The sequence below is a fragment of the Sarcophilus harrisii genome, chromosome 2 (assembly GCF_902635505.1).
Source record: "Sarcophilus harrisii chromosome 2, mSarHar1.11, whole genome shotgun sequence".
In the NCBI taxonomy this organism is placed as follows: domain Eukaryota; kingdom Metazoa; phylum Chordata; class Mammalia; order Dasyuromorphia; family Dasyuridae; genus Sarcophilus; species Sarcophilus harrisii.
The window spans coordinates 198,239,081-198,262,217 of record NC_045427.1 but is presented as its reverse complement, the minus strand read 5'-3'; the positions used below and the strand labels follow the sequence as shown (position 1 = coordinate 198,262,217).

The window sequence follows — 23,137 nt, the reverse complement described above, 5'->3', positions numbered from 1 at the left end:
GTTCTCTACCCTCTCTCACACCACCCCCTAATCCTTACCTACAATTCTCTAAAACCCAAACATCTCTTAAGGCCAAGCATTAACTGTGAGAAGAGCAATTCCAAACATAAGCTAATAAAGTCATTATCTAATAGATAATTAGCCTTAAGTGATCTATTGTCTGATTCAAGTGCATCTATTCAAAGTTTCAGAACTTTACATTAGGAACACATAAAAATTTACTTACTGGTCCCCAAACTGAGCTGTGAAAGCTGCATAAGAATGTAGGAGGACAGAAACATAGGCTAACTTCTTTCCTTTTAAAAAATAGTATAGAGTAATTCCTTGAAAATGAGAATTAACCAAATAAAAATTAAAGAGTCTATGAAACAAGAAGAAATAAGAAGGGCTAAAAATGCTAACTTCTAGCATATATAAAAGTGGAAGAGTTTGAGTAAACACTGCAATATTTTCAGTATATAACCTAGAAACCATATAAAAATTAGAGATGCACCTTACATTAAAGAAACCCAAGAAGTGAGAATTAAGATTTATCAAAACATAAATCCAAAATTAATAATTATCTATTCAAATTAATGCTTTCAAATCAGAAGTCAATTTGGGGCATTTTCAAATTATTTTATTTAAAATGCAATTTCCTTTAGCAACAAAGATATTTATGAAATATATAAAGACTGATGAATTGAATAACAAATTCTCAAATTACAAAAGGTTGATAGTCTAAAATCTGCCTAAAGAAAATGAAATACAATTTTCCATAACATCAAAGTTATATTATCACTACAGATTTAGGGCTGCAAGGAATTTCAAAGGTCATCTAGTTGAACTCATTCATCATCATGATGAGCAATAACATAGTATTTTTAAGTTGTGGAAAGCCCTTTATGTATGTAGGTTCAGAAATTTTACAAAGTATAAAACCCAGGTCCACTGAAATCAAGTGTTTTGCTTATGGTCAGAAAAATAATACCAGAGTAAGTGCTTAATGCTTGTTGATGAACTATAAACAAAATTGTTTCCAAATTATATTTATTAGTCCATTTGATCCTCATTATAATGTGAGATAAGCACCTCTTTTACAAATGAGTAATGTGAGGCTCAAAGAAATTAAATTATTAGCCCATGGTCATAAAAAATAATTAAGAAATGTTTCGGTCTTGAATATTATTGGAGTTACAAAATGATATAAAGGATTGTTGGTAATTGAGAAGTAAGCTTCTAGGTAATTTAAAGACTTTTCAAACATAATGGTACTATTTCTTATGTATATTTTCAAGTTAACTTAGTATTTATCACTGAACTAAATGCATCATCATAACTTTTATGCTATTAAAGACTACCAGAAATTTTTAGCTTTAAAAGGTAATGAAAAGCCCAAAATTATATGAAAAAATAGGTGAAGAAATCCTACGAAATTCCTTTTATGACACAAATATGGGGATAACTAAACCAGAAACAGATAAAACTGAAAAAAAAAAAGTTTACATCATTTTCCCTAATAAATATCAATGCAAAAATTCAAAACAAAATACTGGCAAGGCAATGACATTCATATATCAAATTGAATACCACATTAGCAGGAGGGGAGAAGAAAAGAGAAAAATGGGGAAGTCAAAAATCTTACAAAACTGAATGATAAAGTTTGTCTTGACTTATAACTGGGGGAAAATATACTATTTAATTTTTTTAAAACTTTATACATGAATTTTTAAAAAAAGTGTTAGATGGTTTAAAAAAATAATTTACTACTTTTTTTTCCAGGAAATGTTTTTAAACGCCACTCAACTGGTATAGAATATTCCCCCTTCATTCACATGACATATACTTTGTTTCATTGTGCAACAATGCATATTACAGTGACTGAAATAGTTTTAACTCCTTAAAACAAATAAAAATAATCTGGATCTCCTCAAACACTTAAAAAAATGTGTTAATAAATGTTTTAATAAAAGTCTGCAGAAATATAAAATGAATAATTTGCTTTATCATTGTTATCTTAAAGGACAAGGGGATGTTTCCTTTTCTTTTTTTGTTTTAAATTTTCCTCTTAATAGTATTATAATTATATATAAGCAATATGTGTTACTTATATATACTATATATATATATATAGAAATAATAATAATATAATATATAATTACATGTAAAGGTAGTCTTCACTACACACTGTTTTACCATTTTAGGTTCTAAAATTTTTCTCCCTCTCCAAGATAACAAGCAATCTGCTAGAGGTTATATAGGTACAATCATACTAATCATACTAATTTCCACATTAAACAGAGTGTGAAAGAAAAATCAGAACAAAAGGAAAAAACAATGAGAAAGACAAAACAAACAAACAAAAAAAAAAAAGAACCTGAAAATATCCTCATGATAATGTGAGACTTCAATCTACATTACGACTTCATTCAGTTCAACTGAATGTGGAACATTTTCCATCATCAATCTTTTGATATTGTCTTGGATCATTGCATTGCTGAAAAGAGCTAAATCATTTCCAATTCTTCTTCATATAATATTGCTGTTATTTGTACACAATGTCCTCCTGGTTCTGCTCAGGAGAATTTCTGAGCTTTGTATAAGTTTTTACAGATTTTTCTGAAATATGTCGGCTCATCATTTCTTATAACATTCACATACCAAAAACTTATTCAGCCATTCCACAAGTGGTGGCCATTCCTTCAATTTCTAACTCCTTGCACTACAAAAAGAGCTACTATAAATATTTTTGAAATATAAGGTCTTTCCCCTTTTTTAAATCTCTATGGGATACAGATCTGGCAGTGCTATTGTTGAATCAAAAGGTATGCACAGCTTCATATCCCTTCGGGTATAAAAGGGAAAGGCTATTTTTAATTTGTTCTAGAATAGAAGCCCTAGATGGGTCAAATCCAACCTACAAAATCCTCAGTGTGACTAATCACTCAAGAGACTGACTAAAGGTATATAGGGGTATTTTTTTATATATTATGTAGGAATACTAAAATAAAGAAGTGAAATAGAATAGGATAGAGGGCTGATGTTAGTGTCATGAAAAACAGGTCAAGTCTTGCTACTGCTACATACTAGGCATGTTGACTACAGTCAACTGTCCAGGAGTGTAAGTTATAAACTGGTGTTAATGTGTACTAATGAAACAAAATTCCATCCCTAAGGCGGAAGCCATAATGAAGAATCAAGACTTCAAACTACACACAACAATATGTTTGAAGGAAAATTTTCACACAAAACACCAATGGAAATGTAAGATAAAAACAACTTATGGTAGTATTACACATAAAATAATGAAATCAACTTACTTGCTGAATTACATCTGGATATAGCATGGGCAATCTTTCTGCAATAAGAGCCAATCCACCCATTCCTGCAAAAACTTGTAAAGGTGACTGAATTGGGCAGGTTTCAAGAAAAGATTCATCCAACACTGCTTCCATACATTCATCGTTTGAAGTGATCATTTCATCTTCTGGACAGCTTCCAAGTAAATCAACATGATCTTTAAATGATACGAAAAAAATTAAGATATAAAAGAAAGAAATAGCATGACTGTATTTATCGTATTATTTCATTTAAGAAATCATCTGAAGCCATCTTGCTTATATAAAAAGTCATAATCGAATGAAAACAATGTAATATTTTCCTCAGTATAAGAATATATGAGAAAAGATTACAAAAGTTTCTCAGGCTTCTTCAAGGAATTTGGGGACTATGAGTGAAGATAAAAATATTATTAGTTGTATATTCTATCGGTCTAGTTAAAGTATGTGTCCCATTAAAATGAGTAGAACAATAAAACCTAGATATTATCTTAAAAGGTGAATCGTAAAGACAGAAGATATATCACCTGAATTTCCAATTATCAGCTTCTTTACTTTTTGACCCCTACAAAAAACACTACAAATTATTCTTAAGTTGGAAATACACATTTGAATTAATAATTAAAACAAAGATATCAAAAAAATATGGAACAAAACTACCAACTCTAACAGCAGTCAGTAAAGAAAAACTAGTCAAAATAAAAAATCACAAATAAAAATATCACTTTATGATTTGTCTGTACTCAAAAAATAAAATTTGTCTTATTCCCAATATATATGAATGAGAAAGAAACCAGACTAGAAATTTGGGCATTGAATTACTACATTTTGCCATTAAGAGCAAGAATCTGGCAAACTGTGTATTTATATTTCAGATTCTCACCTGAAAACAGAAGATGGTAATAACTATTATAGTCTCATAGAACTACTGAATAAATTAATGCAATGTCTATAAAAATACCACAAGTTTCTTTTGTTATATTAGAGGGATTCTTTATAAAATTTATTTCAATTTTAAATTAATTTAAATTAATTAAAAAAGTAATATAAATATTGTCTTAATTGTCTAACACCACAGCTCAGGAAAATATTTATTGATATTTTCCCATAACTATTGGTGGAAGAGGTACAAAGAAATAAAGTTGATTTTTTTTAATAACATAGTTTGAATTATGTCAGTGCTTCTGAAGCAAACTAATTGAAATTTAATTGAAATTGTCCCCCCCAAATAACAGATTCTAAATATGCCTACAAGAATCACATACATACCTTTCTCAGTATGGAGTCTTTTAAAAGAATCTGTTTTTGAAAGACTTGGGTCTGAGATAACTTTAGAGCCCAATTTAACAGTCAAATCAATTGAACGATATCCTTGAGGGAGCTTCCGGTCATACAGAAGAGTTAAAAGCTGGGCAAGGGTCATCTCAGCAGGCAGTGGTTGGCCTAAGAACAATGTAACCAAGACACTTTCATGCAAAAGTTAGCAAGATATTTTGGTTACAATTGTTTAATTAAACATACTAAATAGCATGGTGGTAAAGAATTCAAAAAACTCCTAAATCATAAGTTTAGAAAATAAATAATCCAACAATTAACAGTCCTTAAAGGCCTCCCAAAACTTACTAAATTTTAAGTTTGGGAAAGAGGAGACACCACTAAAACAGTTTAAGTTACCCTCCAAATTTGGGTGATCAGCTACTTCAAATGTTAAAGGTGAAAATATTTCTAAACTACATCAACTGTAGGTTCTTTGTTGGGTTCAGTATCTAGTCAAACTCTTTAGTAGAGAACCCAAGATAATACACAAAAATTCTTCCCAATCATTGCTTTCTTTGCTATCAAAGACCTCAACGTTGCTGCTAATCTCAATATTAACAGAGCTAAATTTACAAAAAGAAGTCAAGTATCACTTAAAATTTGCCAGACTTTGGCATTAAGAGCACAAGAAAGTCTACTACATTGTTAAAGACCGAAAGAAAGAAAGCTAAAATCAAGGATGATATAAATGCATTTTAAGGATAGAAAAGGAAGTTCACATTGAACACCCTCGATTTGCAGAGCAAAGTGAGAAGTCAGGTCCTCACCTTAGAGTGAATGGGAAGGCTTGAGAAGAGATAGGGTTGAAAAACTTTTGGATAGAATAAAAGAAAATCAATTAAGGACGACTGAAAAGATTATATACCCTGCAAATTCATGACAATTTGGCAATCAGCATGATTTTATGTCTTTCTCTGGTTTGGTTTAGCAAGCACGTTAATAGCATCAAAGAAGGGGTTAAAAGGGATAAGGGGACACTTCAAGAATGAAGTTTGGTAAGAAAGGAATGGTGAAAGGACAAAGTGACAAGGGATTACTGAGTGAAAATCAGTCTTGAGTTGAATTAGATAATTACAAAATCAAATTTAGTGAGAGAAATATTAAGTCAAAATAGTAGTAATGCTCTGAGACATTACTAAGGGGTGGAAACATTGATGGTCTTGATAAGAGATGAAAAACATTTTAGGACAAGTGAGACATAGTAAGAATTAAAATCAATTTCTCTTATAAATAATGGCATATATCATATACAAATTGCTATCTATAAATTGGAGGCCAAAATATATTGTGAATGCATATAATTTGCAGAGCTAAAAATGAAATGAAACAATTGTTTAGCTATTCTATCATTCTAGAAATTACCTGGTAAATGTTTGTGGTATAGGTGAAAAACAGGAACAGTAATGGTTTTGCTGGAAGACTCTGATCCTGCTGAAGAGCTACCTACTTTATCTGGCATTGTTCTTCCTCTTCTGGAAGGGGGACGAGGTGGTGTGGATGACACAGCTCGTTTAGACTGGGATTTCAAGCCTAAGGAAAAAACGAAACAAATTATAAATCTTCAATTGTTATAGAAATTGCTTGATAAGAAAAAATGATTTAATGACAGAAAAGAAAAAGAAATGTCATACTAATCCAGCATTACATTCCTTGAAGGGATTAATTATGGACACCTAAGAAGACATAAATATATTATGTATATTTATACATGAGTAGGCAAATTAGCTAGTGCAATAACATTTAATGAATAACAAAAGTGGTGGCCCTGTGCTGGTCAATAATAAGGAGTTGATGATGATGAGTCTTGAAGCAAATCTGGCTTTCAGCATTCAACACAATTTTAGCAACAAAAACAAAAAACAGTTTTAGTGGAGATTATATATGTCATATACATAATAATATCCAACATGTGGTATCCATTATAACTTATAACCAAATAAAGGATGGGCAAACTAGACTAGAAAGGAGAAAGAAAATGCAAAGAAGTAAAAGAAATCAAAAGAAAAGGCACAAAGACCAGCTAGAGTAAGATAAAATGATAAATCCTCAATTTGTATAACAATATACAATATTAAGAGTATATACTTTATAGTGCTTTCAAGTTTACAAATCTACAAAGATTTCATTTGAACATTTTACCTCGTGAGACAAGATTATAATATCCTAAATTGTAACTACCCCATATTCCAGCTAATCTCTCTACCACTAAGAATTTAACATTAGATTAGCCATTGATCATATGACTATTCAAGTTGCTCCAATAAATACTTTCACTTGAGAACATTAGAAGGAAAAACTCCATCTTTATACAAGTAACCATTTCAGTTGACTTTACCTTGCTTAGAGATTATGGTAATTTTAATCATAAATCTATAGAATTAGGGGTTTAACACATACACCCACCCCTTTAGCATCCAGTTATCAATGAATGTATCCAAATTCTTCTTGAAAGTAAATAAGGTTTTGGAAAATACAAGTTAGTGATACATTTTATTTATAAAAAATTATTTATGAAAATGAAAAAATAATTTTTATATTTCTAGCCACTCAGATACACAAATCGTAGGCACATAAGTTTTTCTCATTTTTGAGAAGCATCTTAAAAAAAAGCCAACTGAAATCTTAAATGAAAAATATCTAGTGATAAGAAGACTATATCTAAAGCTACCAATTTTTGTTTTTTACCCTTATTCATTTTCTGGGTTATTTAAATTGCTGAAACAGAACAAAATGAATTTTTAAAATTCATATTTGGGACTAAGAAGTAATTCCCCACCAATATATATACAGCTTAGTCATGCATCCAAGTTGATTTTCTTATATCTAGTATTCAACAGCTTGCAGATAAAAATAATTTACTTCATTAGATGATTTAACTGTTCACATATTTTACATAATCAACAAAAAAAAAAATGAAATTGAGATGCAAAAATAAAAATAAAAACATACCAGAGGCAACAACAACACTATAATTGTCCTGAAATCCATTCTCTGCCTTAACTTTTTCTTTCTCTTCATGGTTTTTCTTTTCTTTGTCATCTTTCTGTTCATTAATTAGTTTAGCAGTGATACTTGGGGTGTCTGCAGAAGAGTACATAATTTATTTAAAACACATTTCTTATTAAAAATACAGGCTAGGAAGCATTAAACAATACTGTAAAGATAAAGAACTCTGAAAGACTGGGGAACTATGGTCAACACAACGAAATAAAACACAGTTCCAAAGAATTCATGAAGAAACAAGTTATCCATCTCTAGACAGAGAAATGATGAACTCAAGAATATATATATAAAACCTTTTTTAAAGATATGGTTCATGGGGGAATTTCTTTTGTTTGACTATCATATCTGTGATTGGTTTGGTTTTGTTTGTTTTCTTGGTCATCTGGTATAAGGAAAGGAAAGGTGAATTAAGAGCTGAAAATAAAATTTAATTTAAAATAAGTCATATCTCTGAGTTATCCCTCTGAAAAGTTAATGTGCCTCCTTGTAAAACAGAAGAATTCAAGAGCTGAGTATTTTTGTAGAAAGTATATCTGCATGTATAAGGATTCTTCAAAACTCTAGATTCAATTGTCCTACAACAAAAATATATAGATAATCTAATAAGATTTGAAAACCATAAAACATAAGTTACTGTACCCAACTCTGAGATGGACGCTGAATCAATAAGATTCAAAATAAATGAAGTTATATTTTTCTTTGACAAACAAGACAAAAGAACATTATTAACAAGTTATAAACAGAGACTGTATTGTTATGAGACCTTAGAGTCTTCTTTAAATTTTAAATTCTTTAAATTTTACTTAGACTCTTCCTTAAATGTAGATTTCATTAGTTCTAAAGGTAAAAATATAACTAAAGAGAAAAACAGATTTGAAGACCACAGATTCACTGTGAAGTTATATATATATATATATATATATATATATATATATATATATAAAGAGGTGCTAGATACAAAGATAACTTCATACCTTTTTTCATACTGAAAAAATTCTTGTACTTGAATATTAACTCTTATATGATACTAGATACCTATAATCTTGTGATTAAAAATGCCCAAAACTGAGTAAAGGGGATATCTCTACAAATTGTTGGTTTTAAAAAAGTTTAGAATATAATTAGTTTACACCATTGGGCTGATAGTCTAAGGAAATTAAAGACTAGGGCAAAAGTTCAATAAATATATTAAAGTAAATATTTAGGGCAGCATTCTATATAGTAGGTAAGTAATGAAAAGAAAATGGACATATCACTGATTGGGAAAATGGATGGATATATTATTATATATAATATCTTGGAATACTACTGTGTGGTAAGAAAGAATGAATAAGAAGAATTAGATTAGCACAAAGTAAAACAAAGCCAAAATAAGCAGAACCAAGTGAATAAGGTTCTTTTGTGCAAGAAAAATGGAATAAGTTAGTCTCATTAACAAAAGTAAAAGAAAACAAAACAAAATTAACAAATAAACAATGAAAATGTGAGTAAAGACAAGTAAATATAACTCATGTTTCTCAGATGAAAGTGGACATTAATCTAGGAGAAAATATATACAAAATATGTATAATATATACACAGTCCCATAATGTTTATGTGTTGCATATTTAAGCTTCTACAACATAGAATGTTATGTTGTAGCAGAAAAGAGGACTTAGTTTTGAGTTCTACTTTACTACTTTCTTCCTAGGCCAATTCGTAACTTTTGTTGACCCAAGTTTCTATTTCTATAAAAGTGAAGACATTAGAATTATATTATCTATAAAATAAAGTTCCATCTAGGTCTAAATCCTATTCTAATTTGAAAAGTGTCAAAATTAGATCCTGACTTTGATCAGGATGGAATTAAGAATGGCAAAGGTAAGGGCAGAAAAGAATCTAAGAATTCAGTTTTATTTTACCTTTAGACACAAAATGAACTATCATAATAAAAGGAAAAGAATTTAATTAGCAAAAGCACAGAAACACTTTTATGGGTACAAATTTGTGAAGTTACCAATACAATCGAATCAAAGATCCTACTCTTCAATATCAAAGGAAAAACTCACAGATAAAAATGGGTCCAAATTTTGTTGATATAAACAAGAATACATAAATGATACTGAATATGACATCCTGAAGACAATTCAAAAACTGTAGATGTTACCCTAATATTTTTTCAGTTTAAAAGAGAAAAATACCAAGAAAATGTATAAAGTTGGATTAACTCAAATTTATGATGTTCAAAGACAGAACTCTATAATAATAATTGGCAATCCTATTTCCTACAACATAAACAGGTCAAGCAAAAACCCTCATTAAAACAAATGTGCTTTTTGATGATCATGTCCATTTCCTTTTACCCGAATCTTTATTACCTTAACATGGGAAGTCTAATCTAATTCTGTGCAACTGAATGGTAGCGCGAATTTAGGGGAAAGGATGATTGGATACAAACTATATGCACAAAGTTATGTAGTATCATGTCTTGGTTTTACAGATAGAGAACTTAGGAAATGGAGAGCTTAAATCAGCTGCAGGAGAAAGAGTTGGGATTAGAATCCAGTTCCTATTATTTCAGAAGTAGCTCTTTCTCTATTGTCTTTATTCTCTATTCTCTCACTATTTATTCATTGAATCTTCTTTCAAGTTTCAATAAACTGCTCTCTGGGAATATAGTTATTTCAATTCCACTAAGTTGCTAATCTATTAATGATTTTATGGTTCCAAAACTGTAAATTTTTTAATATGTTATACTTCCTTTACATGAAAAAAAAGCAAAATTTTTGTGCTATATTCTAAATAAGGGATAACAAAGAATAGCTCAGCATTATATTAAATCACAACTATGTTTGAAGATACAAAAAGTTTCAATTTTTCTAACATAAGTAACTTGTACTACTGAAGAACTTTTTTTCATTTTTTCTTTTTAATTAGATTCATGATCTTCCAAGTGAGGAAACTCTGCAATCTCTCTACAACTTACTATCATAAAGAATTGCTATGGACATTAAGAGTATTAAGAACCACTGAAACCTGGGTAAAGTTTTATTTTTTTCCACGCAACATTTGATATACTTCATAACTATAAAAACTGCATTTCGTAAGCAAGGCAAAAACATAACATACATATGAAGTAATTTATCAAAAATTAAGCTATAATGAGGAACATTTTGTGAGTCAAATTATTTTTATTTCTCTTAGGATAAAAGTATTCTGATTTTTTTTTTTTTGAGTAACTAAATATAAGTAGAAATTGCCCATATGTGTAAACACAAAACACGCTATTGTAAACTTCCTACATAATGCATTCTTATTTATTTACAAATAATGTTGTCCATATGTACTCTAATACTTCAAAATTTCTGGAATATCCTGAAGTAAATGCTAGAACAAAGTAACATTCTCTCTATATAAAGTTTTAAAAAAAATGTTTATTTTATTTATTTGCCATTACTGTCTTAGGCAAATTATCATCACAGCATTTCACCATAATATGTTTTTAGAATGGTGTGATTAAAGAACATTTGTAATTAACATTCACATATGCTACAATTGTAGAGGAGTTAAGCTGCCAAGCCTGGAATCAAAATGTGAGATCAAATCTGGCTTCAGATATTTACTAGCTGTGTGACCTTCAGAAAGATATTTTAATCTCTGCCTCAGTTTTTTAAATTCAAAATAAGAATAATAATAACAACAACAATAATACATATACCTATCAGGCAGGGTTATGAACACCAGATGAATTTTTTTAAAAGCACTTAGTATATAGTGCCTTCCACTATACTAGATAGAAGAGCTATATAAATGTTCATTACCTTTTGTTCCACTATACCCCAACTCATTATTCCCCTTTGCAAGAAAACCTACAGCTGTGTAGGAAACTTCTAATTAGGAAATTCCTCGATGGCCCCTGCTTTGTTAACTTTAGAGCATTTAGAAAATTGCTTAGGAGCACTAAGAAATTAAACAGAATGACAAAAATGCTTTTAAAAATTATTTCTGGAAGACTTAAAACCCAGATATTTCTGATACTGAAGCCAACTATCTATACATTGTCTCCCATAAAGTAATTCTTAAAAGAAATAAAAATAATTTTTTTTAACATAGAAAATTTTAATATGCTCAAAATCAGATGGATAACATTGAATGAACTTTAAATAGATAGATCTTAAATGCTTACTTTTTAACTATATATTTAAAGAAAATGGATAGAACTTCAAAGACAATTTAATCCAACTAGTCCCTAAATAACAATGTATCCATTATCTCTATCCAGTTAACAATATAAATTTAAAATCCCATGAAAGAAGCATCAATGCCATAGTTAAGTGAATCAGCAAGCATTTATATACTACTTTCTGTAGAATGCACTATTTTAGATAGTGAGGGCAAAAACAAAAATGAAACAATCCCTAATTAGTGCCTCTATTCTGAAGTCAAACACCAGGGAAACTTGCAGCAAATTTAAGGAAAAATTTCTTGACGACAGACCAACCTGAAACTCTATCAAGAACTTCTGCTAAGGTTGTTGAAATAGGCAGATGAAGAGTTCGAAATTTGTGTCCTGCTCCATACATTGGGTGCTGGATCACATGGCTAGTAGCATTTATTCTTCCTTTGTATAGCTGAAAATTAAATGAAAAGATTGAACTTACTCTGTTTTGCAGACAGAATTTTAAAGCCCATAAGTTAAAAAACACAAAAACTGTTCAAAATAAAGTTTTAAAAGAATGATAATTTCGTTTTCTTATTTTATTGGAATTATCTGGGAAATTCCCCCAAATACTCTAAAATGACTACAAACTAACAGGGTATGTTTTTAAAAATCCATACAGGAATGAAAATAGAGATACTAGGTGAGAAAGATTATTTCAAAATAAAATTTTTTTTTTGCAATTGGTATCACTTTTTAATCTTTTTAGTGTTAAAACTGCCCCAAATGGTAAAGCACTTATATGGGGAAAAAAGTTATCAAGACATTATTTACTCACTATTAGGCATTTACATATATATCAGATATTACTAGAAAAACACTTTTTTTGGCAAAATCTTATAATCAGCATATCTCAGGAGAGGGCCCTAATGGTCAAGGGCTGAGATGACAGGAGATAGTAGACTCAGGGTAAAATACAATACACCTGTTAGAGGATTATAGGAAAGACAATAAAATAATCAGTACGTGGGCTCTAAGGGTGATGTCCAACTTTAGGTGTTTTTTTTTTCCTTGTAGCAGATCCAGATGATATTCAAGGCAGATTTCATTCACCGGTTTAATAAATAAATTACTTTTAACTCAGGTAAAGCAAACAAAATATACTCACTGGGCATGGTGACTGAAGAAACATTGTCACTTTCTCATCCTCTAGCATCAACTGCAAAAAGAGGCGCCGTATAAAGCCTGAAATGTTTCCAGACGTTGGAAGGTTTCCTCGTTGAGGGGATGATTGGAAAAGTTCACAAAGAACCTAGAAAGGCAAGACATTTAAAATTAATAATGTGACTTATTAAATCCCTAGATTTGTTTTCCTTAGAAATTATAACATAAAAACTTTTCAATAATTAGGTAATAAATTAAATGGAGGTGAAGTAAAGACATTTTGGGGAATGCAGAGAATACTGATTTAGAGTCAGAGGACTTATGTTCAGTCCCAGCTATGCCATTACTATAATTAAAACCCTGAACAAATCATTTAACTTGGGTTTCAGAGGCTTCATCTCTAAAATGAGAATAAATCAGATGCAAGTCCCAGGCAATTGATTGCTCTGTAGTACTCATAGATCTATACAATCAAATTGTAATACCACAAATGAATTTTAGCAACTTTTTTATATCCTAGAAAAGGTGGGAGAACATAAGATAAGATAATGAGGGGCACTTATTTTTTCAAAAAATGAATCCCATGCTATGTCAATTATGAGCAACTGCCTTCATGATTCTGCATTATTAGACTAAAATTCTGTGATGTTCAAACTGTTTTAAATGTCAGTTTTACAAAAAAAAAAACAAAAAAACACTCATTAGCAATGGATGTAGCCAAAAACAAATGAACAAAAGACTTATGAAGATATTATCTAAAAAACAAAAACAAACAAATAAAAAAAAAATCCCTTAATTCCATGATGGTACAAATCTCACTCTACCTCATGTAAATTGTATTGCAATCTTGTATTATTGCAATAGCCTCCATTTCACCCTCTTTCTAAGGCACAGATCAGTCGATATCATTTCTTTAATCAGTAAGTTCCCACGGCTCCATATTGTCTCTAGGATCAAATACTAGCTTTTCTATGCAGCTTTACTGTTTGGTTCTCTTTTCTTTTTTGAGATTGATCATACATTGCTCCCCTTCACTTCTAATAATGTTCCAAGCCCACTGTCTTTCTATTAGATTCTCAGTAAACACTTACATCTTTCAAAGTTCACCTCTACTGTCACCAAAAAGAAGTTCTGATCTACACTAAGTACTGTCACTTCCTCCCTATACTCTCCACCAAGTCCAAATAAAATGATGTGATATTATCTTCTTACCTGAGCCATCAGCCTCTGGTTGTTAGGGTGACAAGAAATGCACTGTAAAAAAAATGCCACCGTGGCATTCTCAATTGCAGTTCTCTGCTGGGTAGTTAGTCCTGTCCCAGAAGCTGAGGAGAATAAATTAGACCTTGCACTAGTTTGTGGCACCCCTGAACTGTGTCCTCCTGAAGTGGCACCAGAATGACATAGTAAGAACAGAAGGGCTGTCCATAAAGGGTTAACTTCAGAACCACCAAGCCAATCTTTCATAATGTGACTACTGCCAACTTCTGTCAAAAACCTGAGAACAGGTGCGACAAGGTCAGCTGTAATGGGCATCTTATTAAAGTGCTGTGGAACATGATGTCGTCTGAGTTTTTCCTGGGTGATATCCACTGATGGAGAAGTGCAATCAGAGCTAGAAATATGGTTAAAACAAAAACTAGCCAGGCTCCTTACAAGAAGTGAGGGCAATCCTGAGTCTAATAATTGTTTGATGGCCTCTGGAGACTGAGAAGATGCAGCAAGAGTTGCCAGGTGAGATTCATTTAGTTCAAGAGGTGCTTGTGCATTTTTGGAATCATCTGTTAAAGATGAACTGAGATCCTGTTTTTTACTATCATCAGTCATTGAAAGTCTATGGTGACACTGTATTGGAGGAGGAGTAATTCCCATCCAGGCCATAAGCAAGGAAAAATAATTTGGGTGTATATGACACATTGAGCAAAGAAGACTGTCAACAGCTTTCTTCAAAACCATGTTGCAAGGAAGAGACATAGACCAATTAAAAAGTGACCTAGAAAAGTCAAACAAAATTTCACATGTTAATTTTTATTTTTAAAAAACAGCACATTTTTATTCTGAAACAATTTTTTTCCCCCAAAATGCTATTTACCTAATGAAAAATGACATTAAAATACAGTTCCCTTGAACTATAGAGCGTTTTCAAAAGAAAAAAATGTAAAGATTTATACTTTTTCTCCTCATCCTAATTTACAGGACAATCACTGAATAGCTATGATATACCTACTAAATCTCTACAATAAAATGACAAAATGTAAAAACAAAAATAAAATTCCCATGAAAAGCTAAAATGCAAAATGAAAACACTAAGGTGGTAGTGAAAACTGGTTGATATCATTGTTGTGGCAATTTTAAAAGGAGATGTTTAGCTTTATGAAGCCCAAGAAATAAATAAAAAGCTCAGCTGTTACCATCATTAAAGAAAGCTACACAAAGTGTAATGGAGGTTAACTGAAGATCCAAGTTGGAAAGATGGGAATCCTTTGCAACAGTAATCACATGTTGACCACAAGTATCCTCTATCAAAATATCTACCTCTCATTAAAAAAGCTAGAAAAATTAATTTGTCTAGAGTTTAGAACATATAAGAAATATAATTTAAATATCACAATTCTGCAATGATCTCAAATAAGTTTTTTTGATGTTTAATGAGTTAAAATAACAAATAACAGCATGTATCAATAATTCATCCTCTTCAAAGCAAGGTAAATTATGGTAGTTAAAGATAAACCAGCACTCCTTAGGATTATCACTGATTACATCCAAGATAGTTGATAACATATTCATCTATTTAAATACACAATGGGGATTGTAAAGCATATTTCAGCAGATTTAGAAATTAATATCAGAATTATGAAAACAAAATTCCATATGCAATACTTACTCAAAGAGCTCTCTGTTCAGCAGTGCTGGTAAATCATATTCCACAAGAAGTTCATAGCTATGCCATAAGATTGCTGCCACACAGTGCAAATGAGAGGGAGATGGCATCAAAAGACCATACTCTCTTGTTGATGTGCTGGGAGAGACATAGCTCATCCTTCCACTTCTTTTCATAGCGGCTACTCTTGCAGAATCACTGACCCACTTCAACAAAGCCTGAATTCTTCAAGGAAAAAGCACAAAGAACTGTTATGATTTTAAGTTCTATAAATGAAGAAACATTGCCTCACATAATTTACATTCCTAGTATACTGCAATAGAAAACTATTTAAAATGTTGAATCCTTTAGAAGGTTTGGGGGAGAGAAGGCAGGGAGAGACATACTACCAGACATGTAGAATTATCTAAGTAATTGTGTGAGACATATTTTCATTGATTTCTTTTTTTTAGAATGTGGGACACATTTAAAGGGTTAAAAAAAAAATAAAATAAGCATTCCTTAACCGAATTAAAAGACACTTTTTGGAGCACTACATGTAAAATTTTCATTTCAATGAAATTGTCTTCAGTAACTGTCAAATCAAAATTATAAACATTTTCCACTCACTAACTAGTTAAAATCTAAAATATTTACCTACCTTGGCAAAAATCATGGCATTATAAACTATTCTGACACCTCACTGTAACAGAGGGAAACTTACAAATTCTAGTAAGAATCAACTTTGTAAAATTAAAAGTTATCCAAAAATGCAACAATTTTTTTTTGAAAACATTATTTCCCTCTCACTGCAAGGGTTTGAAAGGGTTTTTATTCAGATGTGGAAGGGACAAATTCTATTCCTGATATTTAATGTTTTTATAATACAGCTTATATATTCATGAGCAAGTAATTTGTAAAAATATGTGCATTATATGACCAGAAGAATTTGTAAAACCACAGTACTATATATATCTTGAAATAAAATATCAAACAACTGACAGGATGAGATTTTTAATTTTCTAAAACAAGCTTATTCCAGAAAATAATTTGTGACATTCTTCTGTGAAAGGTGCTATCAAAGGGAATTGGCAATGATAAGAAGAAAAGAGTACTGATCAAGAAAGTGATCAGTGAGAGAAAAGAACATCTGCAGACAACATAGATTAAATGACTGGTTAACACTAATCTGTCTTTTTTTTTAATATACCACAGTCCTTCTGTTTTTCCAGATCTGATACGTTATAGTCATCACTAAATCTCTAATATCCCAAACCCCAATAACCTGATTAATGGCATGCTATCTACATATAACTCTGTACTCACATAATTACAACCCTAACCTCATGTCACCTTTTGCTGGGATTATTACAAAAGGTTCATAATTGGTCTCTATAGTTCCAGATTTTTCTCTCAACCTATCCTCCACACAAATGCAAAATTCCTAAAGATGACCATGTCACTTCTCATCTTTAGAAGCGACTGAAATCATTCCAACTTCTAGGGAAAAAAAAATGCAAACTTCTATGTCTGGGATATCATAATAAACTCACTCATATTTCTTTCCAGGAAGATCTCACACTACTCCTCAATTACTTTTCTTCTATCTTGTGGAACCCTAAAATCCTTCTATCTTCAAGCCAAATGCTCCTTCAAAAGAACAGAAAATGATTCTGCTAGGCTGTTTTGGTGGTTGGTGCACTCTTTTTAGAAAAATTACATTCTAGTTATTTTGAAAATATTTTATATTTGAGATGGATTATAATGTAGGAGATAAGCTGAATTTCAGGCTGAGAAGACCTGTGTACAGAGAAACACAATGTCTGAAACATTGTTGATGTTCAAGGGTTCAAAGTAATTCTCTGTCTCTGTCTCTTTTGATGAGGCAAATGGGCTAGGTGACTTGCCCAGAGTCCCACAGGTAGCAGATGTTAAATGTCGGAGGCTGCATTGAACTCAGGTCCTCCTGACTCCAGGGCTGTATGTTCTATATACTGCATGATCTCACCACCCCCAAAGTAATTCTCAACAACACTGAAATAGAAAAATTATAAAGGAAATTTCCTGTATATCCATGATATTACAGGTCTTAACCAAACCAAGATAGAAAAAAAAAAAAACCCACCACGACACCCTGAACATTAATTGCATTCCTCCCTATACCCTTCTGCAAAATCTAGGGAAAGCATAAATATTGGCAGAAACTATTTCATTCTTATATTTGCTTGCGTATTATGCAGTACAAATACTCAAAAAATACTTCTTTCTGGAAAGATGAAGTCAAATACAATACAAAAAAAAAAAAAAATTAAGCACCTCTGTACAAAACACCATCACAAATATAGAATCAAATCTAAAATGTAGGTAATATAGTCCTCTACATTCAAAAGCTCAACAATTTATTGAACAGATACAAATCCAGCAGACATTGAGGAAGAATGGCAAAGCAAAGGAAGCAAAGAAGACAGTACATATTATGGGGCAGACTAGAATCATGGAGAAGATTGGAAAAGGTAAGTGATTTATGTGAGGTCTTCAAGGGTAGACAAAAGAGTAGGAAATTGGTGGTGATTAATATGATGGCAATAGTAATATTAACCTCCCAAACTGTTCTAAGTTGCTATTACTAATTAATAATGAAACTAACCAGTAGAACATAGTCAAGTGGAGGATAAAGCATAAGCATGTATTCAGTCACAATGAACAATGTTTGTGTTGATATCATATTATACAATTTTGGAAGGGGTATAAATCTTTCCTGAGATTCACTCTGTCTTCCTGAGTCTATAAATAAAGATAAATGAAAATAAGAAAATATCAGTCTCTATATATTTCATGTTTCACATACTACATGTGAAATGGCACTTAGACCTAGTTTTACTGACTATCACCAATCCTTTTCCCCTGATATTATACTGTCTTTCTTTTACATGAAAAATAAGAAATTTAAATTATTTTACCTATCTTTTGTCCCAGGATCTTGAGTGGTTCCAAGCTGGTAAAGAATGTCTATTGTAGAGTCAGAAGATAAACCATTAAGTCTTCCAAACAGTAAAGGGCTATTCAAATCTTACATGAAAAAAAAAGGGGGGAAAAAAAAAGAAAAGAAAAAAGGCAATCTCAGAATTGAATTTTCTTAGAGCAAATTTGGAGGGTGAGGGTGCGAGGAATACACACATACTTTGCTATTTGAAGTAAGTTGAAATTTTCATGTGTTTATTTCTTAATCAAAATACTTTTAAACATCTAGGGAAGCTATTTCAAAAGTTATATAATACAAAAGATTGATTATACAGAAAGACATTAGTAGAGAATTGAAAAGGAGCTCAAAGACCTATCACTTTCATTTTACCACAAGAAAAAAAAATGGATAAAGCAAAATACTCACCTGTAGGGTCACTGCCTGATGCTGCACAATTTCTTAGGAGAATATCTATCAGCTTTAATCCAATTTTAGTAGATTGAAGGCCTATTTTAACAAGCACAGCTTCGATGTTAGGTGAATGCATACCACAGTATGGTGACATTAGTAAGGCTGCACATGTCTGGAGAAGATTAGCAGTGGGTGCAGCTGCACTTGCCATCATTCCTTCCAGATCACTTATATGAGTAAGGCAGTGATGTAATAACCGTAACCAACCAATACTGAAACATAAAAAAAAAAAGACAAAACTGCTAGAATGACAAATATTAAAATATTACCTCACATTGTTTCAGTGGTAATAAAGAAGGATTTTTTAAAAATATAGAATAAGAAAAAAAATCCATTACAATTGATGTTAACTAATTTTTGTGAATCATTTAATAAGCAGTTGCAAAGTCAGATTTAAAAAGCTTTATTTCAAATTGTGTTGAAAAATACCTTGTTTTGGACACCTGATCTTCAGATGGAAGAAAAGGATTGTTAACTGTTGCTGATGATGTATTTCCAAATGCTGTGAGGCCTAGTAATTTAATCTGAGAAAGACCCAAAGTGCTGGCATCTCGTGGGCGGTGTAGTCTAAGACAAACAGCGGAGGCTACTTCTGGCTTAACAAGCTGGATTTTTATGTAGGTGAGACCACTGGTAACCACAGGGGAGGACAAAGGTAGCATATTAACCCCATCTGCACTCACTTCAACAGATACTGAAGAAGGGCAAGCTATAATTAAAGGAAATAACATGCAAGTTATTGAAAAATTACTACTCTATACCTCAATGGAAACATGCTTTTAATTAATCTTTATTTCTACACAATGTATAAAACAAATTTGCTGTTTTAATTTACTTTTTGCCACTGATATCCATTATGGTTTCATAGATGTCTCAATTTCACTCTAAGATACAACTTATAACTAAGAATTCTAAATATTCCAATTTAAAGAATATTCTAAGTGATAGTATATGAATGTAATGGACTATTATTATTGCTCTGTAAAAAATGATGAGCAGACTGATTTCAAAAAAACCTAGAATGACTTGCCTGAACCAATGCTAAGTGAAATGAGCAGAACTAAGAAAATATCATATACAGCAACAAGATCATGTAATGATCTGTGATGGACTTGACTCTCTTCAACAATGAAGTGATTCAAGGCAATTTCAATAGATTTGGGATGGCAAGAGTCATTCTATCCAGAGAGAGAGATATATAGACATTGAATGTGGATCAAAGTATAGTATTTTCATTTTTTGTTGTTGTTGTTTGCCTAAATTTTTTTTTTCGTTTTATTTTTCCAGTTATTGATCTGATTTTCTTAATACATCATGATGAATATGGAAATATATTTAGAAGAACTGTACATATGTTGGAATTGCTTACTGTCTATGGGAGGGGTTGAAGAGGAGGAAGAAAAATTTTGGAACACAAGGTTTTGCAAAGGTGAATGTTAAAACTATCTTTGCAAGTATTTAGAAAAATAAAGAGCTGTTAAAAAATAACAAATAAATAAATAAATGTTTTGTTTTTTTTAAAGAAATTTTTTAAAAAGATTATTTGGATTTCAACCACTGCTAATCTTTGTTTATTAAAGCATCCAACATTATTACAAGGAACACCAGGGGAACTGACAAAGAGACTTTATTAAGGGATTTATCAACACAAAAGAGATCTGATAAAGAAATTTAATTATGCTATATATCTAATTTGTCAAAAACTTACACCTATTGTAAAAACTTGTAGTCACAAGCAATTACTCTTCAACTCTTTCTAAAGGTAAAGCATCAAACAGAAACCTAATAGTCTCCAAGGAAACTTAACACTAATTTCTGAATGAAGTTAAAAGTTTTTTTTTCGCTAATATTATCTTTTAAAAAGTAAAAATTGGGAAGTCATAAAGTGTTTAAATACAAATATAGATAAATATATAAAGATATAAAATAGCTATTGTTTTAATAATAATTTATATAATAATTATCTAGTTATTATATAGCTAGATAGTTATTATTTTATAATGGCATTTTTAGTTTAGCAAAGCATGCTAAAAATCACAGTAGATCCTCATGCACTGTGAAGGAAATGCTACCACTATCATTCTCTAGAAGAGGAAATGGAACATAAGGAAAAGTCAATGACTTTTACAAGATCATACAATTTCTAAGTTATAAAGTAGGTTAATTTATATATGAAAATGTATACCTATTAAATACTTAACATTTAATGAATTGAATAGTTGGGGGTTTTTTTCTATGCACAAAAAGGCACTTAACATGGTTATAAAAATGAATCAAAGGAGGGTATAACTTTTCCTTTTATCTTTTTCATTCCAGTACTAAAAACCAAACCTTGCTCCTAAACACATTTAATTATTTGGCATGTGAACTACTAACCAAAATTTGTACTTGACTGTTTTATATGAACTGGTTTAAACATATTTCGGAAACACTATATATATATATATATATCTCCCCTTCTCTACTTCCCCAATTCTACTCACTTGCAAGAGATGCAAGATGGGGTTGAATATGTATCTCTTTTATTAAAACAGCAGCTGGAAGATGGATGGTCAAGTCACACCAGGCCTCCTCTGGCAAAAATATGTAAGACCATGCAGCAGAGCGAGCTCTTCTATGAGGAGGTGTAGCCTGAAGTAACACTTCTGCAGGCTGAGCAGTAGGGCTACTGGATGTAATAGTTCCTAGAAAAAAATTATTTGATAAAATGTGAAAAAAAAATCACAACTTATATTATGAAAAAATAGTTCATCATATACTATACTTGTGACTGTCCAATATTGGCTAATAATATAAAGATCATCTTTTAATAATAGCATTTGTGTAGCACTTCTAAGGTTTACAAAGCCATTTTATATATTACTTAATTGCATTCTCCCATCAACATTTCCAATTTTGTACCTTGTGTTCAACCTTCTCCAAAATCCCTAGTCCCCCACATACTATATGATTTAGTGGCACTGATCTTGGTTTGGTTCCTCAACCAAGACATTCCATAAAGAAACGGCTATTTCCTCAAACCTGGAATTCTCCTCTTCCTCATCTCCACTATCTGGCTAACCATCATTCTTTCAGGACTCAGATAAATGCAGTCTCACCTCCCTTAATTGTAGTGCATTCCCTCTGTCCTTTATTTCCAAGTGTCCTTATTTGAACTACTGTTTGCATACTGAATCTTCCATGGGACAGTGAGCTCTTTTCTCTGTATTTAGCATAATACAAGGCCTATGGCAAATTTATAACTCATTTTTACTGACAGATCTTTACAACAATTCTTTAAGTAGAGTAATTCTATTAGCTTTATTTTACATATGAGGAAGCTGAGGCATATAGTAATTAAGTAACCTGTCTAGGGTCACAGAACTAATTAAGTACCTATGCCTAATTTGAATACAGGCCTTTCAGAATCAAATTATAACATTTGATCCAAAGATAAACAATATAATGGTCAAAATAGTCTATGATACAAAATCATTAGTGTTTTTTAAAAAAATTGGAAACTCACAATTAACCATAGCAAGTCTACTGCTTTGAGTCAAAAAAGTTAAAATTTAAATTATTTACTGCTAAAGTTAATTACATTAAACTACTTGAAACTGCCTATCTATACTTAAATAAGCTACTAAGTTGTGGAAAAATGCTAACATTATATCATTTAAGCATCAAAAAGCTAGATCAATGAAAAAGTAAGAGATTAAACAGACAAGTAAGAAAAAAAGAATCTTAAAAACCATCTAATCAAATCTAACTGGTCATTTTATAGATTAAGAAATAATATAGGGGCAGCGACTAGCACAGTGGATACAGCACCGGCCCTGAAGTCAGGAGGACCTGATTCAAATTTGGCCTCAAACACTTAATACTTTCTAGGTGTGTGACCCTGGGCAAGTCACTTCACACCTCAA

The 23,137-nt window shown here is 31.2% G+C and overlaps 1 protein-coding gene across 7 annotated transcripts in view; it reads right to left on the bottom strand.

Moving 5' to 3' along the window:
• The window catches only part of BIRC6 (baculoviral IAP repeat containing 6), a 297,969-nt gene that overhangs the window by 95,188 nt on the left and 179,644 nt on the right, over positions 1-23,137 (bottom strand). For all 7 annotated transcript variants that reach the window (XR_004231861.1, XM_031951250.1, XM_031951246.1 and 4 more), the window contains 12 exons: positions 21,716-21,916; positions 19,662-19,941; positions 19,188-19,444; positions 18,760-18,868; positions 15,824-16,045; positions 14,152-14,932; positions 12,944-13,087; positions 12,118-12,247; positions 7,584-7,715; positions 5,997-6,164; positions 4,587-4,760; positions 3,300-3,496 (listed from right to left, as the gene is read on the bottom strand). Coding sequence is in view for 6 of the 7 variants with exons in the window: in XM_031951250.1 (XP_031807110.1) it covers positions 3,300-3,496; positions 4,587-4,760; positions 5,997-6,164; positions 7,584-7,715; positions 12,118-12,247; positions 12,944-13,087; positions 14,152-14,932; positions 15,824-16,045; positions 18,760-18,868; positions 19,188-19,444; positions 19,662-19,941; positions 21,716-21,916 (2,795 nt within the window). In the remaining variant the exon portion in view is untranslated. The remainder of the gene's footprint in view (positions 1-3,299; positions 3,497-4,586; positions 4,761-5,996; positions 6,165-7,583; positions 7,716-12,117; positions 12,248-12,943; positions 13,088-14,151; positions 14,933-15,823; positions 16,046-18,759; positions 18,869-19,187; positions 19,445-19,661; positions 19,942-21,715; positions 21,917-23,137) is intronic.